This window comes from Schistocerca gregaria, chromosome 2 (assembly GCF_023897955.1).
Source record: "Schistocerca gregaria isolate iqSchGreg1 chromosome 2, iqSchGreg1.2, whole genome shotgun sequence".
Lineage (NCBI taxonomy): Eukaryota > Metazoa > Arthropoda > Insecta > Orthoptera > Acrididae > Schistocerca > Schistocerca gregaria.
Genome location: NC_064921.1, coordinates 762,182,888 through 762,204,537, shown reverse-complemented (window position 1 = coordinate 762,204,537; position 21,650 = coordinate 762,182,888). Strand labels below are relative to the sequence as shown.

Sequence of the window (21,650 nt, the reverse complement as noted above, 5' to 3'; positions counted from 1 at the left end):
AAATGGCGCCATGTCAAAAAACAGGTTCATTTCTGACCAGTACGTCGATGAATTCATTCTCACTCATAATAGAAAATCATATTTCTGTCATACAGTACTCGCGAATTGCCTCAGGACAGTAATGAAAAGTTGGGAAGAAGATTTTATAAAATGAAATGACTAACTGTGTACACTGTTTAGTTTCCAAATTAAAAAGTTCCACAGTGTAAGCACTTGCAATATGGCATATATGCTCAAAACATATCCTTCACTTTTGGAGTAAACGACTTTTGGGGAGGTGTGAGCTGTGGAAACAAAAACCCATTTCTGCTTATTGAAATAAAAATTATTTACTGCTTGATAATTAATGTTACACATTTTAAAGTTTTCGTCAATGTGTATTTATCTTGTTTGGAGCACATTATTCACTTTCTTCTTTGCTCTTCTCACGGTCAGAACGACGTGACTTCTTCTTCCGATGACTGCGATGACCTGGGCTACGACTGCGACTTTTATGTCGCCTGGAACGTTTCTCTGTACTACGGCTCCTTGAACGGTGTCGATGAGATCTGGACATAAAATAAATTGCAAAAAATTAGCAAGTTTGCTGCTTGCTTCATGGCTCACATTCATAAAAAATACCTAATATAATGTGGGATGTGTTGAAAGCTTACGTAGGCATATTGTGTGTAACTCCAGTATTAATGTGTTTTCATAATTTTTGTTTTTATGGTGCATAATAAATTAATAGTTTCCACTCCTCAAGTATCTCTGAGGCAGTTAGCCAATGTTTTTCAACCAGTTTTGGGTAAAAAAAATTATAGGCCATATGTCATATATTGGGCACTGTAACAAACTTTTGCTTCTTAAAGATTATGTTATTAATAGCAACGAGAATACTGTCATTAAAAGGTCCTATTAAGAAAAATAAAGAAAATGAGTCAGACAAACAGGTAACATAGGAATAAGTTTACACTAAATTACAGCCGAAATTGGCAAGGGTACCTATTTTTTCATTGCTAAAATGACACTGCATTATTATTCATGATTAACGGTTAAAGGGGCCAACATACTGTTGTCTTGAGAGCTATTGTAACAGGCCAGCAGATGTGTCGCACACAGTTACCATTCAATCATACATCCAGACTTATGATATAATAAGGAATAAGAAATAAGAAATAAAGGAAATATGAACACCGTTCTATCACCACTATTTAGTATGTTTATAAGGACCCTGGAATCTGAAATTTTCTATTGGAAACCAGTGAATATCAGGTATCAAAAGCATTAGCTTCACTGGAACACAGAATCCACTGAACTGTTAGGACCTAACACACTATTATTCATTTGTTTTTTATTCTTCCCATGGCTACGGAAATAGTATTTAGAATTAAGTGAACAAACAACACATTACATGCTTTTCTATGGGCTTGGAAATGTTTCTTGACTTAATGCACACCACTTTAACAAAAGCTGTAAATCAACCACCAAATCTACAAATGGGTTTATTTTAAATTACTAATAATTGGAACATGTATGTTCAAGAAAGCTTAACAAAGTAAGAAAACTGAAAAATATTAAATCTGCACAGAACAGTTGCCTTTCAATTAAATTTAGCTTTTTCATAAACATTCAGCTATCAGCTGCACTCTCCAGTGCAGCCATAAACTGAAATAATCTGATGTACTGTTACTTCTGCCAGGAATGCTGAATCTAATATCCAGTTTAAATCATTCAGTCACTACATTTGCTCCTGCTTGTATTCTGATAAAAAGCACGATTTCATTCCAAATGACAGCGAAACAATAATAAATTTTTCCCAACTATGCCATGAAACTGCTTGATGGTAACCTACGTCCCAATTATCTGCTGCTACATCTTGCAAAAATTTTTGTACTGTGACAGAATATATATGGATCACCATAGTCTACATTATGTTACCAAGTTTCACAGTCTGCACTACGCCTTTGACTACAGCAATGAATGCTCAAAGTATCCTAAACAGAACAAGCGGAACTGCAGGATGGAATATCAACAATATTACAAAAGGTATAGATTTCTGCTCACCATAAAGATAACCAGATGAGTTGCACACGGGCGCAACAAAAAGATTGTTACACATTTAGTTTTTGACCAAAGCCTTCTTCAGAAAATAAAACATACACACATTCATACAAGTAAGCACATCTCACGCACAAATGATCACCACCAGCACCTCACACCAACCATCACATTAAACGTAAGTAGCAAGCAACCTGGAGTGGGTCGGAGAAGGGTGATGGAGCAGTAAATAGGTGGGAGGAGAGAAGAATGCTGTCAAGTGGAGCATGCAGGGACTACATGGAGGAGTGACAAGGTTGCTAGGCACAGAGATAGGAGACTGCGAGGCAAGAACGTGGGCAGGAACGGGGAGCACAAGCGGAGAGGAGCAGGGAAGGAGAAAGACAGGTGGGCGTGCTGGCACAGGGTGGAAAACAATAAGGAAGAGTCGACATGAATAGGGAGGACGTTATAGGAAAGGGCGGGGGTGACTGTTGGCAGGAGGGTGTGGGAACAACAGGTTACTGTAGGTTAGAAGCAGGATAATTTTGGGAGTGGAGAATTTGTTGTAAGGATAACTCTCACCTGCACAGTTCAGAAAAGCTGGTGATGGAGGGGAGGATACAGACAGCCTTGGTTGTGAAGCAGCCACTGAAATCAAGCATGTTATATTCAGCTGCATGTTGAGCCATGGTCTACATTGCTCTTGGCCACAGTTTGGCGATGGCTGTCCATTATAGCGGATAGCTGGTTGGTAGTCATACCACTATAAAAAGCTGTGCAATGACTGCAGCAGAGCTGATATCTGATACAGCTGCTTTCACAGGTAGCCTGGTCTGTGATGGGCTAAGATAAACCTGTTACAGGACTGGAATAGGAAGTACTTTGTGGGTGGACTAGGCAGCTCTAGCACCCATGTCTTCCATAGGGTTACAATCACTGTGGCAAGGGTTTGGTATTGGGAGCAGCACAGGGATGGACTAAGATGTGGAGGTTGGATGGGTTATGGAACACCACTTTCAGTGGTGTAGGAAGGATATTAGAGAGGAAATCCCTGATATCAGAGCATGATGATAGGTAATGAATACCCTGATGAAGGATGTAGTAGGGTTGTTCCAGTCCAGGACGATATTGGGTGATGAAGGGGGCACTCCTTTGTAGCTGGTTCTTGGAGGTGGTGGGAGGAAATGACACAGAAGATCTTTTTGCACACTAGGTTTGTGGTATAGTGCTTATCTGTCCAAGCCTTGGTGAGGCTTTCAGCATACTGAACAAGGGAGTTCTCATCACTGCAGATATGCCTTCCCCAGGTGGCCAGGCTGTATGGGAAGGATTTATTGGTGTGGGAGGGATTGCAGCTGTCAAAATGCGGGTACTATTGATGGTTGGTAGGTTTAATGTGGACAGAGGTGTGGATGGAGCCATCAGAGAGGAGGAAGTCAACATCCAGGAAGGTGTATGGCAGACTGAGGAAGACCAGGTGAGGGAAGTGGGTGAAGAGGTGTTGAGGTTATGAAGGAGTGAGGATAGGATGTCTAAGGCCGAGTCCAAATCATGAAGATGTCATCAATGAACAGAAACCAGATCACTGGTTTGGGGTTTTGGGATGCTAGGAAGGTTTCCTCTAGATGACCCATAATCAAAATGGCACAGGAGGGTGCCATGTGTGTGCCCATGACTGTGCTGTGGATTTGTGTGTATAGGAGTATGAGGAATGAGGCAGAGAGTTTAGAGTCTGAAGGATGTTGGGAAAGGTAATGTTCAATAGTGGCATGATCATGAGCATGAAAGATGCTGGTGAATAGGGAAGCAGCAACAATGGTGACGAGATAAAGGGGTGGGGATGTTGAAGATAGTGGTTGGTATCTTTGATGTGGAGGTTAGATTTCGGGCAACTGGTTGGAGGTGTTGGTCAATGAGGACCGAAATTCCTTTGCATGGGGGCATAATAATCAGCTACAATGGGGAATTCAAGATTGCTGTGTTTGTCGATTTTAGCGGGCACATAGAAGGTGGGCGGGTGAGGAGATAAGGAGATTCAGGGGAGAGGTTAAGGAAGGGACTAAGGCTTTAAGCAAAGATTGGATGTTATGTATGAATTCCGGGATGGGATCACTCAGTCAAAGTATATAGGAGGAGAAATCACATAAGTGGCACAAGTCTTCAGTTAGGTAGTCACTGCAGTTCATAATGATACTGGTAGAACCTTTGTCTGCAGGGAGGTTGAGTGGACAAAGATTTATTTGAGGCTGTGTATGGCTGCCCTTTCTTCTACTGAAAGATTGTTCTTAGGAAGGGGCCTGGAAAAGGATGGTGAGGCCACATTGAAAGTAAGGAATTCCTGGGAGATAAGCAATGGGTCGTTAGGTGGTGGGAAGGGAGGATCGCAGGTGGTTGGTGGTATGGACTGGGAGAGGCAGGGTTCTTTGTTGGGATTAGGTTGGCTTTTGATGGAAGAATTGGTGCAAGTAAGTGTTTTGATTGCAGGGATCAGGAGGAGAGTAAGTCTTTGAAAAGTCTGACAGGGTTAAATTTGGGTGTAGGGTTAAAGGTGGCACCCAAGCTGCTGGTGATTATAGTCATGTGTGTGACGTGCTTGCTTGTATGATTGCGTGTTGGCTTTTGTTTTCTTTACTGATGACGGCTTTGGACAAAAACTTATGTAACAGTCTTTTCATTGTGCCTGTCTGCAACTCCATGTGTCATTTATTCTTAAGTTTTCAGAGTCTTTCATATACATCACAAGCAGCCACAGAGCATGAGCTTGCCCCAAAGTGAATTTGATTGATTCGTTGAGGGGAAGGAGGGGGGGGGGGGGGGAGGGGGTTATGGGATCAAACAGCAAGGTCACCAGTCCTGCAATTCCAAGTTACTCATGGAAGAGAGAGCATCCGATAACAGTTGACGCATCCAGTCAGAGGAGTCAAACTATAAAATGAGGTAAAATGGTAGATCAAATCTAAAAACTGGAAAAATAGAGGGATAAAAGAGAGATTTTACAGGGGGAGTTGTCATGGGTTCCAGTCTGAGAAAACATGAAGAGTGACCCCTACCACAACCACACTGCCCCTGCTTCAATAGTAAAGCAAAACCTTTTACTTGAAAATAAAAACCTTATATATGAAAATAAAAACAACTTTCACGGAGGAAACAGAGGACCACTTCAACCATCCATGAATCATCTGCTAATATTAAAATTAAGGAATCTGGAAGACTATACCTAGCACAAACGGTCAAAAAAAGGGGACATTCCAGCAATATATGGGATGCCGTCAGTCTGACTCCGCAACCACATTGTGGGGGTGGTTCGTTACATAAGAGGAAACAATGGGTGAGCCTGGTATGGCCAATGCATAGACAGCATAAGACAGTGGACTACTACTGAGAGGAGCGGAAGCAAGAGTGCCAAACCACAGTGGTCTCCTTGCTTGTGTGGAGTTTATTACTGAGAGCAGTAGCGTCATTCCACTTTTGGGCTAAGAGTATTTGATGTAGATCCACATATCCACAGCTGGAATCATGAAAGGGAAAGAGGGGCTAAGTACTGCTTCTCTAGCCAAACAGTCAGCCAGTTCATTCCCTGGGATGCCCACGACTTGGGACCTAAAGAAAAACAACTGAGCAGGAGGCACGGCCAAAGGGAGAGAGGAGGTAAGCACAACAGAGACCAAAGGGTGACAAGAGCAGCATCGGTCGATAGCCTGCAAGCTGCTTGTTGAGTCGGTACATATTATAACACTGTGGAGGGAGGTCTGAGTAAGAAAATGGAGTGCTCTGCTAATGGCTAGCAGCTCTGCTGTGAACACACTACATGTTCCCAGCAATAAATGGTGTTCTAAGCCAGTAGAAAACATGAAAGCGAATCCCACCTTATCTATTGTCTAAGAACCATCAGTGTAAAAGATGGTACACTTTGGAACTCTGCAAGAATGGAACGTACAAGACACCAGGAGACCATAGGGGCAACAGACACCTTAGGACCCTGGAATAGGTTAGTCCTAATCCGTGGTCTAGGCACCATCCAAGAGGGGGGGGGGGGGGGGGCGGCACATTCCAGTGTGCAAATGAAGATCTCGACAAAGGTAAGTACAATGCATTCCAACCAGGTATCCCACCTGTGGGTGGTTATCAGAAAGGACACATACCTCATTTGCAAAGTGGTACACGCCGAACAAAACGAACGTGGTATCGTTCCAGATTAGCCCAGTTATTCTCATCAGTTTGCAGGATGAGGTCCCTATTAAAAATCACCCCCTGGACCATATTCAGAGACTGGTGAGGGGTAATAGACACTGGGACATTGACAAGATGATCACACGCACGAAGAACTACAGATTGGATGGCATTAGAAGATTTGGTCAACAGGGGGCCCTACCACATCTTACTAAGAGACTCCACTTCACCAAACTTGTCCTCTATACTCACCACAAAAGACAATGGCTTTGTGGCAGTGAATGTGTCCCCGTCTGTCCTAGTACACATGAGGTAGTGAGGAAAGTGTTCCATCCCCAGCCTGTGTGCCTGGCACTCCTCCCAGGGTGTAATCAAGGAAGAGAAGGCTACTGGGGCTTACAAAGCAGCATTGAATGATCCTTCACCATTTGAAGAGACCGTTGTTTATGAATGGCCAGATTTTTGCAGCTTGATATGATTCATGCACCAAGCATCAGCCCTAATACCAACCACTCCCCGTGGGCACCACCCAGCACAGCAAGGGCCATCCTTGCTGGGAGTTCAAATGCTCCAGGAAGACAAGCAGCCACTCCTTGGCAATATGGGGGGAGGAAACAGCTCAGGTATCAGTAGTGTAATTCCTGTGTTGTCAGCAGACTCAGCCAGATGGGTACACAACACCTCCACTACACGGACTGGCTACACGTGCTGGTGATCTAGCGGGATGAAGGGGAAGGAAGGAAGGAGGCAGAGGAATCCACAACATAGATGCGAGGGAGGGTGTTCTTCCCCCAAATGGCTCACACTACAAACAGAAAATTTAGAAGTGGAAGTCAAACTTCACACAGGGACCTAAACGATAAAAAAGATGAAAGAGAACAGGCAGGACGAACAAAACTGAAAGCAGTACAGGAACTAGGTGGATAGCCAGGTCGACACAAATCAGAACACAGAGAGGGGCAGTAGGGGTTAGTAGGGAAGGCGCGAGGTTAGGGAGAGAGGAGCACAGTGACAAAAATGCAATCAGAGAAGGAAGGATGGGCTCCAATAGCTCGGGGACCCATGTGCACTATGCACGAACTCACGAAAGAAGCACGAGCTCCCTTGGCGGTAAGGTGAATTAGAATGTGTACTTACTCACAAACAAATTCCAGGGTTTCACAACCTTCAGTTTCTCAAGCAACTTGCAGGTCTATAATGGCATCACCGACACAAATATTTTAGTAGTTTAATGAGTAAATGTAACAATTCAGCAAAAAGGAGAGGCCACAGTCATCTAAAGGCACAATAATGGCTGGCATAATACAGCCATTAAGGTATTCAGATTAATGCTTGGTAAGCATACATAAGTGCAATTAAAACTGCTGTTAATTCTGCTGCCATAATTCATGTTTCAGGATTCAATTGCATATTGTCCTGCATTTCCGAAGATGGAGACTATATAATCAGATATGTTACCTGGGAAGTCTTCTGCTCTGCATGTATATATTATTTAATCAAAAGCTACATCTTCTATGTACTACAACACTGGTCCCATGTGTTGGTATATCCATAGCAAATGGTGCTGTTCTGTAATATGTCAAACTTGTACTCCTGGCACAGAAACTTTTTTATCACCTTCCTCTACACAGGACTGAATACCTTACGATAAACAAGCACTATGGATGTCCATCCATACAACTGAGTCAAAGGGGTTTTCTGCACTGCGGCTTTGTCAATAATATGAGTGTTGTAGGATTTCCAATGAGCTATAGCCTCGAGGAAAGGTTCTAGGCTAAATCCGACAACAGTGCCGTGCGCAGTGGTTCCCCCACTCTTGATCCCTCCTGTCTGCGATTCACTACATTGCTCAGTGTTGGCTTGGCAGCTGTCAGAAATGGAAGTGTTTATCACCGCTCCTGCCAAGTGCAAGGTTCGAGCAGTAATCCAGTTTCTCCACGCAAGGAAGTTACCACCCGTGGAGATTTATCGGCAATTGACTGAAGTTTATGGTGAAGAGTGCATGTCGTTTAGCACATCCACGTTTGCTAAGGACTGCAAAGAGGTTCACAATGAAGAACGGAGTGGAAAACCCGCAGTTTCGGATGCAATTGTCCAGAACATCAATAGTGAGCTGCTCAAAGATCGGAGGGTCACTGTCTGTGAACTTGTTGACCCCATTCCTGAAGCTTCCCATGGCACAACTGAAAGAACTTTAACAGAAACGTTGTATTATTGCAAGGTGTGTGCTTGCTGGGTCCCCCAGATGCTGACTGATAGACACAAGGAGTAACGCCTTGACTGTGCTCGCACGTTTCTTCAATAATGCAATGGGGGAGGCAACAAGGAGAAGTTGTTGGACTATATCATCAAAGGAGACGAAATATAGGTGTTTCATTACACTCCTGAAACCAAACAACAATCTCGTCAGTGGCGTCACTCCAGTTCCCCACCACCAAAAACATTCAAACAACACAGTCGGCAGGAAAGGTTATGGCAACTGCATTTTCGAATTGGAAGGGGGTTCTCATCAATTTTATGCAACCTGGGACGACAAGAAACTCAGACAGATATTGTGAAACATTGACCAAACTCTGCTGAGCAATCCAGAATTGCCAGAGAGCACAACTGAAGAAGGGAGTAGTGCTTCTTCACGACAATGCTCAACCCCACGTCGCTCGCCAAACGCAGGAACTTTTGAAGAAATTTGGAAGGACTTATGCCCCATCCTCCATATAGCCCAGACTTAGCCCCCAGAGATTATCACCTCTTCACTAAGCTAAAGGAACACTGAGGTGGCAAACGCGTCAAGAGTGGTGACGAAGTCTGAGCAGAGGTCACATGCTTTCTCAGCAGGTTGGAGACGGGACTTCTTTGACTTAGGAATACGAATGCCAGAGCACTGTCTACAAAAGAGTTTAGAAAAAAATGGAGACAGTGTTGAAAAATAGACAAAACTGTAAGCTTTTAAACGATGTATAAATCAATAACAATAAACAATGTTTTCTATTTGTAAAATATATGGGAACCTTACTTTTGGTACAACCCTTGTACAAACATGAGAAAATTAAAGACATAACAGAAACTGCATCAGTTTGACCATCTTGTGAGCCAGTTCTGCACTAGTACAAGTGGTCACTAAGACAAGGTCCAACAACGTAATTAATTTCAAAAACACATCATATTCGGTTTTCAAGTAAATGTTGCCAATTCAGTTTGATTTTATACTCTGTGAATTTTCAAATGCTAAAACTACTTGAAAGACATTGACTCTAATTTTTGAATGGCCTGATGTGAGGAGTCTGGCAATAACAATGACATCTTCTGTTTAAATTAAAAGAATATGGAGATGTTGGTTAAAATGAATCTCAAAAATGGCAATATGGTACCGATATCTTGATTACGTAATGCCTAATTAAAATAGAGAATCACAATCAACAATATACACACAGTACTTTTCTATCAAGCTTACAATATAGATGTGTGTGAAACCACTCACTAAACATTAAAGGGAGTGTGTGTGTGTGTGTGTGTGTGTGTGTGTGTGTGTGTGTGTGTGTTTTACTGCCTTAGTGAAACAGTGTCACTTACTCTTACTCTAAAGTTTTTACTGAAGTTCACTTTTAACAAAGCAGACCAAATTGCAAAATAATGTTAGTAAAATCCTGGATCATGTACCTATACCTGTCTCGATGCCTTTCAGATTTGTCCCTGTCTTTGTCTCTGGTCCTCTCTCTGGGCTCCTTCTCAGAAGAATCTTTTGTAATAGATTCAGCTCTGCCGCCTGCCACAGATGCGTTGTCGTCACCATGGTCTCTCAAAGAACTGCGGGAATCCTGGCTGGCTGTTTCCGGAGGCAGTCCACCAGATGTTGCGGAGATGACTGGAGGCAAGTGGCTGACCATCGGCGATGGAGTGAGCACCTTCACATCAGAGGCAACAGGTACAGGTGTTGGCTGCCATGTCTGTCAAGCAAAGTAGCCTTGCTACAGGTAAATCGTTATTTCTGTTTTGAAATTTTTCCATGCTGTTGCTGAATCTCCATGAACGTATTTGGCAGCCAAAGGACATGAATGAAATTATTTTCTAGAAAGATGGAACTGTGAGGTACAACGAAACATCCAGTTTCTAAAGTAAAATCAATAGAAAAGTTAGAATAATAATAACCAGCAAGATTAAATAAAATATAAAAGGAAAAAACACAAACACACACACACACACACACACACACACACACACACACACACACACACACACACACACACAAATGCTCGCGGGCATGATGTTGTTGCGCCTTATCAGACCTTTATGACAGCCTCTCCAATATGAGTTCTGACACTAACATCGCTCCCTGACTCATTTGTGATATTCATTACTGCAGCTGCACACTTCTGACGCATGATCTGCATCTGGGGTCGTTTATTAGTCCCCCACCCATGCCGCCAGTATGGATTTCAACATTAAGAACCTCACAACATTAAGAAATTAGCTGCAATTGCTTAAAATTATTCATAAGTCATTTGCAACTGACTTAGATTAAAACAGTAACTGTTTTGATTGAATGGTTCTCAAATGTAACAGCAGACAATATTGTGGAAACTGCGCAGTATTCTGAAGCAGCTGCTTTTAATCCTTGAGTTTGTCATTTTCAGTTGCAGTTGAAGACCACAAGCACCTGCCTTAAATATTGTGCAGTTTGTGTAATTTAAAGTGAAATGACTGTATACAACCACGTGCAGTGAAGGTAGTTTCCTAACTGAGATTCACTAGGAGAGTTTTAAGCAAATGAAAGTCAACTTAAAAGGAGACAACCTCCAAAAGTACTGTTCAACCAATCCTTAAGTATTCCCATTAGCATGGGATCCTCACGAGTATGAACTGAAAAAGGAGATAGAGAGGTGTGTTTTGTCACAGAATTGTTCTGTAAGCGCAAGTACGTCACAGAGGTGCTCATCAAACTCCAGTGACAGACATTACAAGAGAGCTGTTGTGCATCAATAAGAAGTTTATTGTAAATATTGTCAGAGCTTCCATTCCAAGAATCGGGCACCATATTACTTTGTCAACATATACGGCAGGGAAATTGATTAAAATCAAACATCGATGGTGGCTTGCTGTTCTTTCTATACACCAGTTGTGAATGGCACATGTAAGAAGAAAAAATGATACCAAGAGAAACCATAAGGTGGTTTGGATAATGTAGCTGTGGACTGATTAATAAATAACTTCAGTCTCCTTAAGCTGCCTTCTTAATACCATAAAATTCAACAATTGTGTAGAATATCTTTGTATATGTGAGAATAGCGATGAAAGATCTCTGCCAAACTTCGCCTTCTGTCTCCTTCCCTGTCCACAGTACCTCCTTATATAATGAGAAGTAAATTGTTAAAAGATGACGAAAATCACCACCACCACTACTGGTATCTGAGCAGCTTACAGTTAATTTGGGTGTCATTTCAGGACCAAGCCAGCTTGATTCTGGTGCTTTTATCTTTCCAAGCAATACTCTTGAAATTAGTTATAATTAATGGTACCTCAAAGTTTACTTTTTTTGATAATAACAATGTAACAGTTTATCACGTAAGTAATTAACAGACTAATAAAAAAAATCAGCTTTAATGGGTTGATTGCACTTGGGAAGATTTATATGTAACCACCCACCCATAACTGCAAATAATTTTAGTGAGTTGTCAGCACTGATACAGACAGACTGCACATGGAAAATCAATAATAAATTGCTTAAGACATTACTGTGGCAAATAAGGCTAGCCCATATACCCATAGTTTTGTGATTATTTGCAATCAATACTCGGAAAAAATTGTGCCATGATATCTGTTGCATCATACAAACTTTTCTTTCATTTATAAAACAGTTCTCATGCTAATTAAAAATCCAACTGGGAATTTCCAAAATGGGATGAGGAAAGGCAAATACTCATCACAAAAGAAACAGTGTTGGGTATCAGATAGAAACATCTTGTTTATGTTTATAACTTGAACAACAGTGACCACGTCATTTTTATATGCTATCCAATGCTACCTTTAGACAACAAGTGGTTGTCTTTGCTCATAGTTAATCATTTTTAGGTTATTATTTAAGCCATGTGTTTATTTTCATATTCATAATATGAAATTTTATCTGAAAAATCCACTTTCACCACATTACTACAGAACAAGCAATTTACACAAAAGACAGGATCAGTTACAACTGCAAATATGAACGACTCACATCACAGAAGACTACTAAGTTGGTTGATTAATTAAAATGAGAGTATACCGCACCAATGAAGAGTCACATGCAAATATTTGAAGACTATTTAAAAGATTTATATTTTTTCTTAGTGTTTATTCTGTGGATCTAAGCACAGTCTTGCAAGTGTTGTTAACTTAGGGTATGGACAGTCATTCCCTCCCCCATCCTCCTCCTCCTCCTCAAGACACGAGGGAGTTCAGTTAGTGGGGAGGAAAGGCAATAAATCAGTCCATATATACATAAACAGCAGAGAAGGAATATGGATGCTGGCAAAGTGTGTTCAGTTACAATATTTTTAGAGGGATTAACCATTCATAAAAGCTTAATTGGCTTCTTACTGTGACAGTGTTACTCTGTAGAGTCATGAGCATTTGTTTCTGAGGCTGGAACATGTTGAGAAATATTATGTGCTCAGTTAAAATTCTCAAGTAACAAAGCACTAATTTTAACTAATGCTTGATCCAGAAAAAAAATTTACCCCTTTATTCATTCTCAGACCAAATTTCACTTGAGACTGCACAAGTATTAACCACAATTTCTTAACTGAATATGTTTAACTTTATTGTTTCCATGGAAGCAGTCAAGGTTTTAAGTATTACCTCAAAAAATAAAGTTACAATACATAATTCTTTTTTTGTTAGTTGGCACATGTCGAAATGGTGCAACCCATGATGATTCCTCGACTTGCGCAATAGGGTGGTGGGGTTTCAGGTTCTGCTGCATAGGTCAGGAGTCGACTACACACAGCAGGTGGCTACACGGGTAGCAGGGTTGTGTGGCATGGACTTGGGTGATTTTTTAGGTTAGATGGCCTCGGGCAAGTACAGAAAGGGCAATAGCCTCAAAGAGTGCGGGGCAAAGTCAGGACATGCGGGGACCAAGCCGTAATCTGTATTGTAATTGTAAACTGTCAAAGCTGCATTGGTAAAGTACAGGAACTTCAAGGCTGATAGAAAGCGCCAAAGCTGAAATTGTTATAGGTACGGAAAGCTGGCTGAAGCCAGAAATAAATTCTGCCAAAATTTTTACAAAGGCACATACGGTGTTTAGAAAGGATATATTGCATGCAACCGGTGGTGGCGTGTTTGTCGCTGTTAGTAGTAGTTTATCCTGTAGTGAAGTACAAGTGGATAGTTCCTGTGAATTATTATGGGTGGAGTTTACACTCAACAACCGAGCTAGGCTAATAATTGGCTCCTTTTGCCAACCTCCTGACTTAGCAGCATTAGTGGCAGAACAACTGAGAGAAAATCTGGAATACATTTCACCTAAATTTCCTCAACATGTGACATTCTTAGGTGGAGATTTCAATTTACCAGATATAGACTGGGACACTCAGATGTTTAGGACGAGTGGTAGGGACAGAGCATCGAGTGACATTATACTGAGTGCACTATCCGAAAATTACCTTGAGCAATTAAACAAAGAACCAACTTTTGGAGATAACATCTTGGACCTACTGATAACAAACAGACCCGAACTTTTTGACTCTGGAAGTGCAGAACAGGGAATCAGTGATCATAAGGCCATCGCAGCATCCCTGAAGATGGAAGTAAATAGGAATATAAAAAAAGGGAGGAGGGTTTGTCTGTTTAGCAAGAGTAATCGAAGGCAGATTTCAGACTACTTAACAGATCAAAACGAAAATTTCTGTTCCAGCACTGACAATGTTGAGTGTTTATGGAAAAAGTTCAAGGAAATCGTAAAATGCATTTTAGACAGGTACATGCCGAGTAAAACTGTGAGGGACGGGGAAAAACCCACTGTGGATCAACAACAAAATTAGGAAACTACTGCGAAAGCAAAGAGAGCTTCACGTCAAGTTTAAACGCAGCCAAAACCTCTCAGACAAACAGAAGCTAAATGATGTCAAAGATAGCATAAGGAGGGCTACGTGTGACGCGTTCAATGAATTCGTAAGTAAAATTCTATGTACTGACTTGACAGAAAATCCTGAGAAATTCTGGTCTTACATTAAATCAGTAAGTGGCTCGAAACAGCATATCCAGACACTCTGGGATGATGATGGCATTGAAACAGAGGATGACACGCGTAAAGCTGAAATACTAAACACCTTTTTCCAAAGCTGTTTCACAGAGGAAGACCGCACTGCAGTTCCTTCTCTAAATCCTCGCACAAACGAAAAAATGGCTGACATCGACATAAGGTGTCCAAGGAATAGAAAAGCAACTGAAATCACTCAACAGAGGAAAGTCCACTGGACCTGACGGGATACCAATTCGATTATACACAGAGTACATGAAAGAACTTGCCCCCTTCTAACAGCCATGTACCGCAAGTCTCTAAAGGAACGAAAGGTTCCAAATGATTGGAAAAGCGCACAGGTAGTCCCAGTCTTCAAGAAGGGTCGTCGAGCAGATGCGCAAAACTACAGACCTATATCTCTCACATCGATCTGTTGTAGAATTTTAGAACATGTTTTTTGCTCGCGTATCATGTCATTTCTGGAACCCCAGAATCTACTCTGCAGGAATCAACATGGATTCCGGAAACAGCAAAAGTGTAGGATCCAACTCGCTTTATTTGTTCATGAGATCCAGAAAATATTAGGTACAGGCTCCCAGGTAGGTGCCATTTTCCTTGACTTCTAGAAGGCATTTGATACAGTTCCGCACTGTTGCCTGATAAACAAAGTAAGAGCCTATGGAATATCAGACCAGCTGTGTGGCTGGATTGAAGAGTTTTTAGCAAACAGAACACAGCATGTTTTTCTCAAAGGAGAGCCGTCTACAAATGTTAAAGTAACCTCCAGTGTGCCACAGCTGAGTGTTATGGGACCATTGCTTTTCACAATATATATAAGTGATGTAGTAGATAGTGTCGGAAGTTCTTTTCGCGGATGATGCTGTAGTATACAGAGACGTTGCAGATTTCGAAAATTGCAGCGAAATGCAGGAAGATCTGCAGCAGATAGGCACTTGGTGCAGGGAGTGGCAACTGACTCTAAACATAGACAAAAAGTAATCTATTGCGAATACATAGAAGAAAAAGGATCGTTTATTGTATGATTATATGATAGTGGAAACAAACACTGGTAGCAATTACTTCTGTAAAATATCTGGGAGTATGCGTAACGAACAATTTGAAGTGGAATGATCATATAAAATTAATTGTTGGTAAGGCGGGTGCCAGGTTGAGATTCATTGGGAGAGTCCTTAGAAAATGTAGTCCATCAACAAAGGAGGTGGCTTGCAAAACACTTGTTCAACTTATACTTGAGTATTGCTCTTCAGTTTGGGATCTGTACCAGGTCGGGTTGACAGAGGAGATACAGAAGATCCAAAGAAGAGCGGCGCAATTCGCCAATGGGCTATTTGGTAAGAGTGATAGCATTACGGAGATGTTTAGCAAACTCAAGTGGCAAACTCTGCAAGAGAGGCACTCTGCATCACGGTGTAGCTTGCTGTCCAGGTTTCAAGAAGATGCATTTATGGATGAGGCATTGAATATATTGATTCCCCCTACTTATATCTCCCAAGGAGATCACGAATGTAAAATTAGAGAGATTCGAGAGCAAACAGAGGATTTCCGGCAGTCAATCTTCCCGCGAACCATACGCGACTGGAACAGAAAAGGGAAGTAATGACAGTGGCACGTAAAGTGCCCTCCGACACACACCGTTGGATGGCTTGCGGAGTATAAGTGTAGATGTAGATGTGAGCTATCCAGACCTAATGATCATCACAGCTGCACAGACAACCCTGGCATCCCTCCCGTGAGGCGCAATTTATCCACTAATTCCCTTACTACTGACTTAGTGCCCATGCCCATTATTCTCATTACTCACAACGTTTCACCAATTACTGTATGAATTAGTGTGAGGTGTGCACCTGCACTAAACGGATCATTAGCCACCATTCCCTTGATTGTATACGTGTGTTCTGTTTTTTTTCAGACATTCCCACAAGAAGCCAAATTAATTCCTCTGTGTGTTGATTCATAATGGCATCTGTTCTTTCAGACATGTGCAACAGAACAGACACCACATATATAATTTAGGTGAGGCTAGTCAGTGATCACTTCAGTGCAGATGTCCTTCACCAAACTTTTACGGGAATGGGCTAAACACAATGAGTAGTGAGGATAATGGGCAGGTGTATTACGCCAGTAGTGTTTGAATTAGTGGAAAATTTTGTCTGTGGGAGGCATGATAGGGTAGTGAATGCAGATGCAATGATCACTGTGTCTGTATGACTTAGTAGTCAGAGCGTCTACCTAGTGAGCAGGAGAGCTGGGTTTGAATCCCGATCTGGTACAAATTTTCGACTTTCCCCATTGATGTATATCAGTGCTCACTAGCAGCTAACTGTCATTAATTCCTTTGTGTGTATCAAAAGATTTATTTGTGTGTTTTATCAATGGTACATCTGCAAGTTATACCACTGACGAGTTACCATTCTACAGATGAGCTACACAAAACATAAAATACACGATTAAATGCTTTTCAGCTTTATTTTGCCTTCTCCATGTATATTCAAATAAATAAGTCAAACAACTCTTTGCACAGCCTTGGTCCTTGTAAGATTTATTTAACAGCAGCCCACGTTTCTTCAGTGCTGTTTGTCTGTGCTCCTGTAGTTGGGATTTTGATATGGAGTCTGTGGTTTGTGGAGAAGTGCTTGGAATCCATCACTTAGGCACTTGTATGAACCAAAACATTTAGACACTATAACTGTCCCGAGTAAGATATTTTCTCATATCATGTCCAAAAGTACCTCCATCGAGTTTTCTTTGACAAAACATAGTAAACACTTATCCGTGGCACTTTCAATAGCACCAAATACCCACAGTCATGTTGCACTATTTCTTCTCCCAAATTTTCTTCCCCATCTACGGATTCTTGCCCCCAGGGGACTCATGGCTCTTCTGTGAGTTTGTGCGTGATGCACTTCTGGCCCCAAGTTTTTGTGGCCCTCGCTTTCTTCCCGGTCTGTGTTTCCTTTCCTTTACCCCTCCCCCCTGTCCTCACTCATTCCCCTCTGCTCCTGCCTTCCCCTCTCATGGTGTCGTTGCATACATCAGCCTGGCTGTCTTTCTGGTTTCTGCTATCTCATGTGGTTTTGTTCCTCTTGTTTTCTCTTCACCTTTCCTTTGCCCCCCCCCCCTTTTGGGGTTTGATCTCCCCTTCTAAATTTTGTCCCCGTAGTGTGACCCAACCAGAGAACACCACCTTCATAGCATCTTCAGTGAGTGACCTTTTCACGTATTCCATCTTTTTCTTGATACTATTGTCCTTTAACAGTTTATAAACAGCACAGTAGCCAACCTGTGTGTTGGGGTTGTTATGTATCCTTTTGGTTGATCGCCCTAACAACACAGGGATTACACTTCTAATATCCGATTTGTTAACTTCCCGTGTATGTTTAAGAGCGGTTACTTGTCGCTATCTAGAATTGGAACTTGCAGCAGCAGCAGCCACCATGCCAGACGTCCCTTGCTGCGGTTGTGTGGTGCCCAGGGGGAGACCGCAGATTAGAGTGGGTGGAATCAGGATGTGCGCTTTGTGTGTGAAACACATTAAGCTTCAAAAAGCTGGCCATTCTTCTCTGGCCATCTCTCTAGTTGACAATGGAATTTCAGTGCTGCTTCTTATGACCCTGTTACCTTCCCTTCCCTGACTACCCCTTGGGAGGAGGGCCAGGCTTACTGGCTTAGGGTGAAATCCTTTCCCCACTGCCTGATCTATAACAGGCCTGAAGGGTCACTTTCGCCACCACAAAGCCATTGTTTTTTGTGGAAACTATCAAAGTCAATTTTAGTGAAGTATACTCTCTGAGTATGGGGCAGTTGGGCTTGCTGTTGGTCAAAACTACTTCCACCATCGAGTCTGCAGCCGTTTGTGCCTGTGACCATCTTGGCAACATCCCATTGTCCTGTACTCCTCACCAGTTTTTGAATAAGGTTCAGGGAGGCATCCTTCAAACTCATAAGGAACTACAGGCCAATCTGGAATGGGGGAGCATTAATTTTGTTCAGCTTGTTCAGAAATGCTGTAACGGCAGTCGCATTGATACCAGCACCTTTCTCTAGACCCTCCCAGAGGAGGGCAGGGCTATGGTTTATCAGTGTGATGTAAAGCTGTCCTTCCTAGCACTCATGAGGTTTTTTTCAGTGTTAATGTTTTGGGTTCATGTCCTCCCATTGGACAGTGGGCTCTTTATGTGCTGAAAGTGGACAGCTACTCCATGAGGAGAGCCCCTTTGTTCTGCCGCCCACCTGTATTAATTATCAAGTCCATCACCCTGCACCCTCAGTGGATTACCCGGTTTTTAAGAACAGAAAGAAGATACAGAATTATAAGACCATTGATTGCTCATCCTACACTGAGACTTATTGGAAGTATGAGAGTCCTACCCTGTGTCTGTGACTTCCAGCCTTGGCACTATTACGTATCTTCCCCCTCCTCCTTCCCTCTTATCTCAACCCTCTCCTCTCTCCCTCCCCTGCAGTTCCGACACATTCCTCTCCAGATGCCACTCTTCGTACCCATCCAGAGAAGTGTCCCCTTTCTTTTTTGCCACCTTCCACAGATGGAGCCACACCTTGAGCCCTTTCTGCCACAAAAAGTCGGCCACAGGACCTACAGTATGTGCACCTCAAGGTTGCCTATGCTCTCTCCGTCTTTCACTGGCCCCTGTCCCCTTAATCTATTAAAGAGAATGAGGAGAAGAAGAAGAAACGTAAGTCCCACAACAAGCCCCCCTCCCCCTCACGGCCTAAGTCTGACCTCTTTATTTATGGGTATCACCCTGTCCTTGTTGGTGATGGATGGTGATCCAGCAGCATGACTGGCTTCTGCCTACTCACTTCCCATTTGGATCCCCATTTCGTGCTTATTCAGTGCAATTGTAATGGATGTTACTATTGCCTTCCGAAGTTGCAGTTATGTCCTTTTACCCTGCAGATTGTATTGTTATCCAAGAATGTCATTTTACTTGTACTCACTCACTGGGCCTTAGTGGTTCCTCGCTTTGTCAGAACCAGGTTGGCCCTTTGATGGCTTCCAGTGATGTTTGCACATTGGTGCTTGTCGACATTGTTTGTACATGGATCCCCCTTCACACCACAATGGAAGCAATTGCTGTACTCTGCAGTCACGGTTTGCAGTCTCCATCTTCCTCCCGACAGGCCACCTGCCCTAACTGCCCCCCTTCAGCAGCTTCCCCATCCCTCCCTTCTTCCCTTTCACCTACTTGGTGATTTGAATACCTTTCACCCCATGTGGGGCAATGCTTTTTATCTAATCAGGGTTTCCTCATGGACAATTTTCTTGTGGACCTCGACCCTTCCTTACACTAGTTGTGTATGATGACCTCTCCAATAGCGACCACTTGCCATTGATTCTCTCATCCCCATCCCACCATCCAATGATCAGGTTATCCTGGAGGGCTGTCCATCACATTGGTTGGCCTCTATATATCTATCACAACATGTCAAGTTGTGCTGATGAAGTTTTCCGTGACCCATCCGACACAATTGTTTGCACCACTGGCATTGCTGTCTCCTCCTCGATGGATCCCTTTTGCCCAGACAGTCCTAAAGTAGAACCCAGCTATTCACATCACCATCCATTATCGCCACTGAGCTTTGCAATACCTTAAGTGGCATGCATCCTCTGCCATTCTTATTATCTTTGAACACCTTCACACCAAAGCTCATGACTTAAACAAACAGAGCAAGTGGGTATGTTGGGAATGCTTTGTCTCCTCCTTAGGTTCTCCTTTCCTATCATCACAGGTGTTCGCTACACTCTGCATTCTCCTATATTAACCAATGTTCATTTGGCATCATGGCCCTGCCCTCCTGGGTGGCCTTTGTATGGGTCCATCAGTTCTTGCAGAACACCTTGCAATGGCAGCAGTTTCCTATCCATGTGCCTTCCTCCTCCATAAACTGTGGGCTGATGCTTCCCAAATAAAGGGTGATTATTATTAAACTTTCAAACCGCTGTAGAAATAACATCACTGGTCAGAATGACATCAAATTGCAACGGAATATGATCTGAGAAGGGAGAAAATGTATGGCAGAAGAAAAATAAATAGTTACAAAATGTAGCAATAGATAGCTCCGTAAGCATCATAATTTTATAGTGGTTGACGACAAATGGCAAATGAATCATACAACGATGACCAAAGCGTACATTTGAATAAGCTGTGCTACTCATTGTGCATAGGTGTACAGGTGTGGTACTTTTAGTTATATAAGCAAGGCCATATCGCATCAGATGGGATAAATCGGTTTTTAATTACCCTGAGGCCAAAAGTTGCATAAAGAGCATCAATCAAAATCAGATCAGATTACTAATTTCCATGTGACTGGTGCAAAATGTTCAGTACGCTGTCCATCGTTTTCTGCAACTAGTTGAAATTGAGAAACAGCGTGTTCCAGAAGTGACAGAAGTGTTTTCGGGATCACGTTCAGAATGTGTTGCACAATGTGTACCTTTGATGCAGCTAAGTTTCCAATCAGAACACTGGACACAACATCTTTCAGATAGCCCCACAGCCAGAAGTCACACAGATTAAGATCAGGTGATCGGGATGGCCAGGCTGTAGGGAAATTGTGGTTGATGATACTAGCATTTATGAAATGGCGCTTCAGCAACTGCTTAACTGGATTTGCAATGTGCTGAAGTGCACCATCTGGCATAAAAATGATCCCATCCACGCTGTTGGAGAGCTGGAATGACGTGGTTGGGCTAAAGACACTCCTAGTGCTTACCAGTGACGGTACAGGTAACGGGACCAGAAGCAGCTTTCTCTTCGAAAAAATATAGCCCTATGATAAATCATGTCGTAAACCTGCACTACACAGTGACCTTTCCAGGATGAAGTGGTACTGGTTGATTTGTGTGTGGATTTTCTGTTGCCCACATTCGACAATTCTGTGTATTGACATATCCTGTCAGATGGAAGTCGGCTTCGTCTGTCCACAAAATCTTCCACGGCCAATCATTGTCCACTTCCATGCGAGCAAGAAATTCTAAAGCAAAGGTCTCTCTCTCTTGCTGGCAGGTCAACAGGAAGCAACTCATGCAAACAGGTTATTTTGAATGGATAGCAAAGAAGGATGTTTCGTAGGATTTTATGCACCGTGCTCACGGGTATGTCCAATGTTTGGGCAATTCTTTGTGTGCTACACATTTGTGCACCACCACTCATCTCCTCCTGCATTGCTCTGGCCGTTGCTTCCACTGATGTTCAAT

At 42.5% G+C, this 21,650-nt stretch overlaps 1 protein-coding gene across 8 annotated transcripts in view; it reads right to left on the bottom strand.

The window, feature by feature from the left end:
• Positions 1 to 303: 303 nt before the first annotated feature.
• Positions 304 to 21,650, bottom strand: part of LOC126334978 (pre-mRNA 3'-end-processing factor FIP1) — a 92,884-nt gene continuing 71,537 nt past the window's right edge. For 2 of the 8 annotated variants that reach the window (XM_049997775.1, XM_049997770.1), the window contains exons 7-8: positions 9,850 to 10,094; positions 304 to 548 (exon numbers count right to left, since the gene is read on the bottom strand). In XM_049997775.1, coding sequence (XP_049853732.1) covers positions 401 to 548; positions 9,850 to 10,094 — 393 coding nt within the window. In that variant the 3' untranslated portion in view covers positions 304 to 400. Of the gene's footprint in view, positions 549 to 9,849; positions 10,137 to 21,650 lie in introns of all 8 variants that reach the window. The other 6 variants (XM_049997769.1, XM_049997774.1, XM_049997768.1 and 3 more) reach the window with 3 other exon arrangements.